The sequence below is a fragment of the Mus musculus genome, chromosome 6 (assembly GCF_000001635.26).
Source record: "Mus musculus strain C57BL/6J chromosome 6, GRCm38.p6 C57BL/6J".
Taxonomy (NCBI): domain Eukaryota; kingdom Metazoa; phylum Chordata; class Mammalia; order Rodentia; family Muridae; genus Mus; species Mus musculus.
The window spans coordinates 78,400,097-78,410,924 of record NC_000072.6 but is presented as its reverse complement, the minus strand read 5'-3'; the positions used below and the strand labels follow the sequence as shown (position 1 = coordinate 78,410,924).

At 37.6% G+C, this 10,828-nt stretch overlaps 1 protein-coding gene across 1 annotated transcript; it reads right to left on the bottom strand.

Moving 5' to 3' along the window:
• Positions 1-2,825: 2,825 nt before the first annotated feature.
• Positions 2,826-5,770, bottom strand: Reg2 (regenerating islet-derived 2). The gene is made up of 6 exons (NM_009043.2): positions 5,746-5,770; positions 5,349-5,458; positions 4,650-4,789; positions 4,288-4,425; positions 3,185-3,296; positions 2,826-2,994 (listed from the first exon to the last, which is right to left on the bottom strand). Exons 2-6 carry the CDS (start codon positions 5,410-5,412, stop codon positions 2,927-2,929), a joined length of 522 nt encoding a protein of 173 aa, NP_033069.1. The 5' UTR covers positions 5,413-5,458; positions 5,746-5,770; the 3' UTR covers positions 2,826-2,926.
• Positions 5,771-10,828: the final 5,058 nt, after the last annotated feature.

The window sequence follows — 10,828 nt, the reverse complement described above, 5'->3', positions numbered from 1 at the left end:
GCATTCTTTTTTTTATTATTATGTATTTTCCTCAATTACATTTCCAATGCTATCCCAAAAGTCCCCCATACCCTCCCCCCCACTTCCCTACCCACCTATTCCCATTTTTTTTTGGCCCTGGCGTTCCCCTGTACTGGGGCATATAAAGTTTGTGTCCAATGGGCCTCTCTTTCTAGTGATGGCCGACTAGGCCATCTTTTGATACATATGCAGCTAGAGTCAAGAGCTCCGGGGTACTGGCTAGGTCATAATGTTGTTCCACCTATAGGGTTGCAGATCCCTTTAGCTCCTTGGGTACTTGCTGCATTCTTAATCAATGCACTGTTCCACATGGTAGCTAGAGTTATAAGACAAGACTTGAAAAATAAAGGGGATGGTAGCAAATAAAAAAAGTCAAAGAAACTTTGGTCTCAATATGTTTTACCTATGTTTAACTTCCATATAAAATCGAGATAAAGCTGTCAAATTTGACAAAAGTATATGAAAATATGGTGGGCATTATGATATATCTCTAGATTAATTTATGGATTCCTTTCTTCTGGTTCATAAACCCTAGAAATCTGCTTGATTTTGTGACATGGACACTTGGAGCCTGAGAGTTTTTGTTTGTTTGTTTGTTTGTTTGTTTTTGTTTTTTGTTTTTTTGTTTTTTGACAATTATTACATACTATTTTATTTTTTGTATTAAATTTTATTTTATATTATATACTATTGTAATAGCTCTGTCATAGAATCTTTTGTCTTGATGTGGCCAATCGTGTGTTAGTTTTCTAGATATAACATCTTAGGTAATCTTATATCAATACATATCAATTCTTTTGTGCTTATTTCTATCATATCTTTTCCATACTTTCTTTTGAAACTATATGTATATTTCGATACAACTTATATATCCTATGTATTCTATGGATATGTGAATATCCAAATTGCATCTTCATAAGATTTTTATACTGTGCCATTACAGTTATAATTCAGATTGACAATATGTGTCCTTTGATTAGAGTGGATTGTTTTATCAAATTTTATTTAATATTCTTATGGATATATTTATAGCTTGGGGAAAGTTTATATTTCTAAATTTATTTAAAATCCTACTCTTCTACCCATTGCTAGATGAAGCCTCACAGGAGACAGTTACGTTAGGTCCCTGTCTGCAAGCATGGCCATATCATTAACAGGGTCAGGGGTGGGCATCTCTCAAAGGATCAGTCTCAAATTGTGGAAATAATTGGATGTCCTTTTACTCATTCTCTTCTCCATTACTATCCCTGCCCATCATGTAGGCAGGACAAGTTTTGGCTGAAGGTTTTGCGGGTGGGTTGATGTCCTGCTCCCTCCACTGGCTACAGGATGCAGAGACTCACAGGCAAACATCATATGGAATTTGGGGAGTCTTGTGAAAGTATTATGGGCAAGATTGTGCATGGCAGAGTAGTCAAAGACACCACGAGAAGACCTACAAAGTCAAATGGCCTTGGCAGATGGGTGCTCACAGAGACTGAACAACCACCTTAAGATCATGCAAGGTCTCCTTGGCATAGGCCCTGTACACATTTGTAGCAGATATATAGCTTGATCTTCATGTATTTCCCCTAACAATTGGAATGAGGTTAGGATGGGGTGGGTGAGCTGTCTCTGGCTCTGTTACCTGCCATTGCATCCTATTCTCTTACTTGTACTACCTGGTTGGACCTCAGTGGGAAAGAATATGGTTAGGCCTCCTGGGATTTGATGTCTCAGGGTGGGTGCTTCTCAAGGGGTTTTCCCCTTCTCTGAGAATGAGAGGATGAAATAATGGGAGGGACTTGTAAGGGCATGACTGGGAGAAGAAAAGGGGGGTGTTGTGATCAGTAGGTAAAGTGATGACTAAAAAATAAATTATTGAAAATTTTCTAACTCTTTACTGCATTTGGAAATAGGGTATGTAAAGTTGCCATTAACTATTTCTGTACATTGTGATTACTTAAATCAACATGTTTTATTTATTAGTTCTTTCAAAGAATTGCATTTATCAAACTTTGCTGGTCTTAACTTCTAGTCTCTCATGAATTTATTCAGTATTTTCAAACTAGCAACTTCCCTAAAATATCAAAACAATTATGGCTTTAAATTGTTTCCCTGTACACAAAAGTGTCTTCCTTAGATCTAAAACTTGTGAAATTCCATAAAGTATCAAAATACCTATGCCAGTTATGAACCAACAATCTAACAGTTTCTACAAATTACAGTCTAAGTAAATTCAAGGAATACCTGCACATTAAATTTATCACAAACAAAGGCAAAAATGGCTCATGAAGAATACAGTTATAACATTGGCTACACCAGAGCAAGCTATGCTAGAGCAAGCTTGACATGCTAGAATCCCTTTCATCCTAGGTACTCAGCCATTGGCAACTGACATAATGAATGCAAAAGAAAAGACAATTGGGGAACATAATCTTATCTTCCTTTTGTCATGGTTTTTTAAAATGGAGTAGATAAAAATACCCCAAATATTATGTTTTCTGATGATTTTCTACCATCTATTCATTAATTGGAGGGTTTTATTTTTTATATATGTCTCTTGCTCTCTGCTTTCTTTGTATATTTTTAGTACCCTTTCTTTGTATGTTTTGTTGTTTTATATTAGTTTGCTTGGGTACTTTGTTGCTGTTGTTCTACATGGTATTTTTTTAATGAGAGATAAAGAATGCATGGAGTTGAATTTTTGGAGAGATGGTAAAGATCTTGGTGCATATGAGCGGAAAAACCATGATCAGAATATCCTATATGAAAATTATTTTCAGTGAAAAAAACAAAGAGAAAAACATACTGCAAGTCTGTTGTAAGTTATTACAGGAAAGAGTATTTATTTTGCAGATAGATGGTCTTCTTTCATTTATAATATATAGTAACAGAGTTCTGCACATCTGTTCTTCAGGTGACTTTAGGCTCTGAACTTGCAGACAAAGGAGTACTGTGCCTCACAGTTTTCGTCCTTCCATTTTTTGTATGCTACAAGTCAATAAAAAAATAAATCAGCTGCAGAAAATGTGGTCTCACCTAGTTCCAAGACTCCTTGGGACAAGAAATCAAAGGAGACACTTCTATGTCTTGCATAAATAACCATTCCTCTATCAGCAGGCCCAGGTACATCCCCAGAGCTGAGCAGAAACCAACAAAAATGTGAGACTCTGCTTTGTACCTGTGTTTGAAGTCAGCGATACACAATAACCACGGTTGGCAGTGCTTGGAGCTCCAGTGGCCCATGACTTGAAGAGAAATAGGGAGCCACTGCTCCAGTGCCAACGACGGTTCTATAGTGAAGAAGTCAAATTGAGACAATGTCACTCAAAGTGGCAGAAGTACCTGGACCATGTGCAGGACCAAGTATAGAAATAAAAAAATAAATGTCACAGTCCCATTGCAAATCATAATGGTTTTTGTTTGTTTTTGTACATGTTCTTTTCTCAGTTATTCAATTCCTTCCATTCTCCTTCAGAGAAGTAATTCTTCTTATTATTATTTTTTATTTTTTTAAATTGTTTTGGGGGAGGAAAGGATTTATTTAACTCTTAAAATGCTAAAAAGCCAACACAAGTCTCCCAAATTGAACTAATCAATTATTTCTTTTTTAATTATTATTTTACTCCTATCCTTTACAATTTTTTGTCAATTTTGATATTTTCTTCATCTACATTTCAAATGCTTTCCTAGTTTCCTCTCTGAAATTCCCCTATACCCTTCCCTCACTGTGCTCCCCAACCCACCCACTCCTGCTTCCTGGCTCTGGCATCCCCCTGTACTAGGGCATATACTTTTCTCAAGACCAAGTAATTACTCTGAATTTTACAAAAACCATAAACATTTATCACAGAAAGCCATTCCTAGAGTCTCTTTCTTGATGCTTAAACCTTGCCTAGTTCACCAAACAACTAGATGTACTAGATGGCTTATTATAGTGACAGATTTGCCAAAACAAGCAATAAATTTTTTTCTCTGTCATTAGAGGATTCTCTTCTAACTCATAAATCATCAAGATAAATAATAAATAATTATCTGAATATAAGAAATGCTACACATGTAATAAAGTAAATTGATGATGAATGTATGAAACTATAAAGAAGTTGAACCCCAGCTATCTCTACATCCACCTTCAGTGAACCACAACATGTCCATATGTTCTGGCATCCACAAAGCATGTTGCTTTTCTATGAGTGTTGTAAAGGTGGGTTTTCACAGGCTAAAGTTGGTTTTCCCACTTCTCCTTCACCTGATTATGAGGTGGTAAAAAGATCAAAAACTCACACTTTTAGGGTCATGAAGTCCAGTCCAGACATTGGAAGCTGTAGTACCACTCTCCTTAACCAGCGAGGCCACAAAGTTGCTCTCAGCCTGGCTGAGTATTGACACCAGGTGACCTGCATTCATGTTCTGGCAAAAGAGCTGTGGGGGTTCAGACAGAAAATAGGTTAATCAATGGAGAAGGGAGTTTTGAACAATATACTACTCTTCCTAAGGAGTGTATTTCAAACTAAAAGTCAAAGGGAAAAATTTAGGTTGGTGATGGGAAAAATTTGCGATCTGCCCTATCTTATGAAACCACTAGGTAACAGTAAGTGTCTCTATCTTCAGATACCTCCCATCATCATATATTACTTTTCACTTACATCAGCCTCCCCCCAGGTCAAACGGTCTTCAATTAGATAATAACAGTAGGAACCATAGGCGTTGGCACCCTCTGGGCAGTTGATTTTGGCAGAAGGAAGGTCTTTTTCAGCCAAGGGGAAGTCTTCTTCAGCTACCTGGCCTAGGAAAGGAGAGGAAAGTGAAGGAGATGATGAGGATGCAACAAAGCCTGGAGGAAGAGATAATCATTGTCATCTCTTCTGTAGGTATGCAAAGATGTAACACAGCCAATAGAGTGACTGCCTGTTCTACATTCCTCCATTGTTGCTTGTCTCTTCTAGGCTTTCTTTCCTTGAGACAAAGCCTCACTATTAATTCCTGAGGCTATTTCTACACAGTTGTTCCCCTATTTTTTCTGAAGCTCTTACACTTTTTGTATATCTTATAGCTTTTCCTGCATGAGATTCTCCATAATCTTATATTCTTTGCATTCAACCCGTCCCACATTAATAAAATCTACATTTACCAGATCAAATAAAAGTATCCGTTGTTGTAAATAAGGAATAATTTAAAAGTCCACCTCAAATTCTCTGGTGGTTGGGAAGGTCTGTGATCATTGAAGCAATAAGAATACTGGTTGCCCTCCAATGTTTACCATTCCTTTTCCAAATCCATGAGCATATATATATAGATGGAGCAAAGCCTTCATGTCTGTAAGGGTCATGGTTCAACAAGCTTACCTTGGCTGTATGACAGGAACATCAGGCATAAGAACAGGATAAGGTATACATTGTTCTGAGCCATGCTGATCAGCAGACAGTCTTCGATTTAAATTCTAAATCAATAATTTCTATTGAAGAACAACAATAATAAAACTTTAGGAAAGGTGAACTCAGCAAACTTGATCCTGCACAAGTCCTCCTGTCTCCTGAGTTCTTAGTGTGAGAAGGCTCCCTTGTATCCCCATATACTTAATTTTTTTTCTCTTGACACTTTACAAATATATAAGTCTAGTAATTTAAAAGCAATTTGGGCCTCCACTGGTAGACCAGTACTTCTAAAACATCTGTATAATATCCAGAGATTGAAGTAGAATAGCATGTGTTAGAGGAGTTTTCCTCTTGTAAGCACTCTTACCTGTCAGCTAGGAATAATGAATACTGCCTGGCTACGTAATGGTAGGTCTTTTATATGCAACAGGTTAGGGCATAAGGATCGTGACAAATGATCAAAGGGAGGGGCAAGGAATTCAAAAGACTTCCTTTTGGCACAGATAGGGTACAGAAATTCAGGCAATAGGAGTCATGCCTTTCTCGGACATCATGGGAATGATCACAGGTGATGAACTCTTCAGTTGGGAACTTCTCAATGAAGAAAAAATTATTTTGTTGCATAACAGCATCCATATTTCTAGTTTCCTTGTCCCTGACCAAAAAGAGCCCTTCCAGGAACTCAAGATAGTCAATGAGTGAGGAAGGGTAACAGGAGCACACAAACGAGATGTGTGACCCTAGGACAGGACAATCTGTGCGGCCTAGAGCAGCCACACAAAACAGGGCACACATCTGCTTGAGACAGCAAGCAAAGTAGTTTACAATCTAGACAATTTAGGTGCTGTCTCTACAATGGTACTATATAAGAAAGGGGTAAACACGTTTTTTTTTGTTTTTGTTTTTGTTTTTGTTTTTGTTTTTACCTATTCTGATATTTCCTCTCTTCTATTTCTCTCTTAAACTTCGTACCACATACTTTTTTTTTGTCCAAACTTTACCACTTACAGATTAATATTCAGGTTGTGTTATACATTTCTCCAGATGTCAACTGCCCATGCAACATACTTACTCGTGTCTTGACCTCTATCCTCTTCCTAAACTGCTTAGAAACACTTCATCTGTCTCACAAACAGAAAGTCCATGCTGCTGTACTTCTTGTCAGTGAGCTTTATGGCCAAAAAAATATTATAATTCATCTTATACAATATAGTTTTCATACACACTCATACTTTTCTTCATTGCATCTGCTGGCCCACCTTTGGACTCTGCTAGCTGGTTGAATTTTGTATTGAATTTCCCTGGTAGTAATATATATTTTTCTTTTTAAGTTAAAGAATACACCAAGAAAAAGTATCCTTCTTCTTTTCCTAAATCATGCACTCAAGTAGCATTAGGATACAACTTAGAATCTTTCAGTCAAGATTTTGAAGGGCTGAGGAAATGGCTTAACAATTAAGACTATGTGCTGCTCTTGAAGAAGACCCAACTTAAGTTCCTAGTATCTGTATCAGGCATCTCATAACCTCCTGTAACTCCAAATCCAGGGGATCCAATGGCCTCTTCTTGTCTACATGGTAACCTGTACATATGTGTACAAACATACAAATGCATATACATATATAAAAATTAAAGAAATAAACTTTTTGAAATAAGTTTGTGATTTTTAGACCTTGCTATTTAGAGAAAGTATTTATGACTCCATAGACTAATGATTCTAGCCTATGCCCCATATATTCTTACAGCAACTGCTAGCAACTGTGTGCATTGTTTTATTACTGCTTTGTGATAAATTCCTACTCTCATTCTGGTGGGGCACTGAACTCACTTCTTTCCATCTTCTTTTTTTTTTTTTTTTTTTTCTATTTAGCAATTTTTATTAATGAGTTATACACAAAAGTAAATTTCATTTTACAATTAGATTACTAAAATTTCCCTGTTAATTTATGATAGTGTTAATCTTGTTTGCAGCAAACATATTATGGCACTAGGCATAAACAGAATGATATAGTCAAGCCCCATGACTAGAGCCAGCATTTTTTAATAAAGCTTAAGAAAGAATTAGTAGTTTAAAAAGTGGAAATGGGAAATGTAATTGGATTTTTGGGAAACAGAAAATCAATGTAAAAAATCTGAGAAATTTTAAAGAAAAATATTTGCAAAGGAATTGGTGCAATTTTATATTCAGAAAGCAAAGTTCCCTTGCTAACTTCCCTTCTACTTCTTTAATTAGTAGATGCCAAAATAACCATTGGATGCAAATTCTTACACATCTTAGAAGAAGCAACTCTAAATCTATAATGGTTAGTTTAGTTGTCAACCTGAAGCAATCTAGAATCATATGAGAAGAGAATGTCATTGAGGAATTGTTCAAGCTCTACTATATTGATTATTCTAATTAAGGTGGGAAGACCTGTCCACTATGGGTAGCATCATTACTTAAGTAGGAAAGCCTGGAATATGTAAAAGTGAAAAGGTCTAGTTGAACATGCATGTGCTATTTATTGCTCCTGAGTTAATTATGTCCAGTTCTCCACATTTTAGAGTGAATAATACCCAAGAGGCAAGGGAATTCCTCATACCTGGTAAATATCAATATATATGTAGAACGCAGTGGAGAGAATATTCAAGCAATAGGTGAAAGGGCTGACCAAACATACAGAAATACAACTGTATACATTAAACTTGACTAATTGAAATAAATGTAAATAACAATTATATGCTATTTAAGACTTTTAATTAAATCTGAACAGACTATAGGTATATGTATTAAATGAACTGCATTAATTTGACTGTTGTAACAGGATGCCATAAATTATATGCTTTCATCAACACAGAATGATTTGACTCAGGCCAGGAAGGTGGAAAGTCCACGACACGACTAAGACATGAGAGGATTCAGTATCCGCCAAGAACATTCCCTGACATTCCAATGGGCATTTCCCCCATTGATCTCCATGGGAGAGATGAGAAAAATAATACAGATGATTTCTTTGTTTTTTTTTTTCTTATAAAGCTGCCAATCATATTTCCGAGTGCTGCAGTGTATGATATTTACCTACAATGGTCCTGCCTCACATTTAAATTAGAATTTTTTTTTTTATATTTTATTTATTTACATTTCCAATGCTATACCAAAAGTCCCCCTTACCCACCCACCCCCATTCCCCTACCCACCCACTCCCCCCCTTTGGCCCTGGCGTTCCCCTGTACCGGGGCACACAAAGTCTGCGTGTCCAATGGGCCTCTCTTTCCAGTGATGGCCGACTAGGCCATCTTTTGATACATATGCAGCTAGAGTCAAGAGCTCAGGGGTACTGGTTAGTTCATAATGTTGTTCCACCTATAGGGTTGAAGATCCCTTTAGCTCCTTGGGTACTTTCTCTAGCTCCTCCATTGGGAGCCCTGTGATCCATCCATTAGCTGACTGTGAGCATCCACTTCTGTGTTTGCTAGGCCCCGGCATAGTCTCACAAGAGACAGCTACATCTGGGTCCTTTCAGTAAAATCTTGCTAGTGTATGCAATGGTGTCAGCATTTGGAAGCTGATTATGGGGTGGATCCCTGGATATGGCAGTCTCTACATGGTCCATCCTTTCATCTCAGCTCCATACTTTGTTTCTGTAACTCCTTCCATGGGTGTTTTGTTCCCAAATCTAAGGAGGGGCATAGTGTCCACACTTCAGTCTTCATTTTTCTTGAGTTTCATGTGTTTAGGAAATTGTATCTTATATCGTGGGTATCCTAGGTTTTGGGCTAGTATCCACTTATCAGTGAGTACATATTGTGTGAGTTCCTTTGTGATTGTGTTACCTCACTCAGGATGATGCTCTCCAGGTCCATCCATTTGGCTAGGAATTTCATAAATTCATTCTTTTTAATAGCTGAGTAGTACTCCATTGTGTAGATGTACCACATTTTCTGTATCCATTCCTCTGTTGAGGGGCATCTGGGTTCTTTCCAGTTTCTGGCTATTATAAATAAGGCTGCTATGAACATAGTGGAGCATGTGTCCTTCTTACCAGTTGGGGCTTCTTCTGGATATATGCCCAGGAGAGGTATTGCTGGATCCTCCGGTAGTACTATGTCCAATTTTCTGAGGAACCGCCAGACTGATTTCCAGAGTGGTTGTACAAGCCTGCAATCCCACCAACAATGGAGGAGTGTTCCTCTTTCTCCACATCCTCGCCAGCATCTGCTGTCACCTGAATTTTTGATCTTAGCCATTCTCACTGGTGTGAGGTGGAATCTCAGGGTTGTTTTGATTTGCATTTCCCTGATGATTAAGGATGTTGAACATTTTTTCAGGTGCTTCTCTGCCATTCGGTATTCCTCAGGTGAGAATTCTTTGTTCAGTTCTGAGCCCCATTTTTTAAGGGGGTTATTTGATTTTCTGAGGTCCACCTTCTTGAGTTCTTTATATATGTTGGATATTAGTCCCCTATCTGATTTAGGATAGGTAAAGATCCTTTCCCAGTCTGTTGGTGGTCTTTTTGTCTTATAGACAGTGTCTTTTGCCTTGCAGAAACTTTGGAGTTTCATTAGGTCCCATTTGTCAATTCTCGATCTTACAGCACAAGCCATTGCTGTTCTGTTCAGGAATTTTTCCCCTGTGCCCATATCTTCAAGGCTTTTCCCCACTTTCTCCTCTATAAGTTTCAGTGTCTCTGGTTTTATGTGAAGTTCCTTGATCCACTTAGATTTGACCTTAGTACAAGGAGATAAGTATGGATCGATTCGCATTCTTCTACATGATAACAACCAGTTGTGCCAGCACCAATTGTTGAAAATGCTGTCTTTCTTCCACTGGATGGTTTTGGCTCCCTTGTCGAAGATCAAGTGACCATAGGTGTGTGGGTTCATTTCTGGGTCTTCAATTCTATTCCATTGGTCCACTTGTCTGTCTCTATACCAGTACCATGCAGTTTTTATCACAATTGCTCTGTAGTAAAGCTTTAGGTCAGGCATGGTGATTCCACCAGAGGTTATTTTATCCTTGAGAAGAGTTTTTGCTATCCTCGGTTTTTTGTTATTCCAGATGAATTTGCAAATTGCTCCTTCTAATTCGTTGAAGAATTGAGTTGGAATTTTAATGGGGATTGCATTGAATCTGTAGATTGCTTTTGGCAAGATAGCCATTTTTACAATGTTGGTCCTGCCAATCCATGAGCATGGGAGATCTTTCCATCTTCTGAGATCTTCTTTAATTTCTTTCTTCAGGGACTTGAAGTTTTTATCATACAGATCTTTCACTTCCTTCGTTAGAGTCACGCCGAGATATTTTATATTATTTGTGGCTATTGAGAAGGGTGTTGTTTCCCTAATTTCTTTCTCAGCCTGTTTATTCTTTGTGTAGAGAAAGGCCATTGACTTGTTTGAGTTAATTTTATATCCAGCTACTTCACCGAAGCTGTTTATCAGGTTTAGGAGTTCTCTGGTGGAATTTTTAG

Bases quoted from the DNA above. Each gene is read 5' to 3' on its own strand.
- Reg2 (NM_009043.2), bottom strand. From the start codon at position 5,412: ATGGCTCAGAACAATGTATACCTTATCCTGTTCTTATGCCTGATGTTC. The intron at 4,790-5,348 runs GTAAGCTTGTTG...CTCCTTTCCTAG, and splicing joins GTTCCTGTCATACAGCCAAG to GCCAGGTAGCTGAAGAAGAC. The intron at 4,426-4,649 runs GTAAGTGAAAAG...GAACCCCCACAG, and splicing joins TGACCTGGGGGGAGGCTGAT to CTCTTTTGCCAGAACATGAA.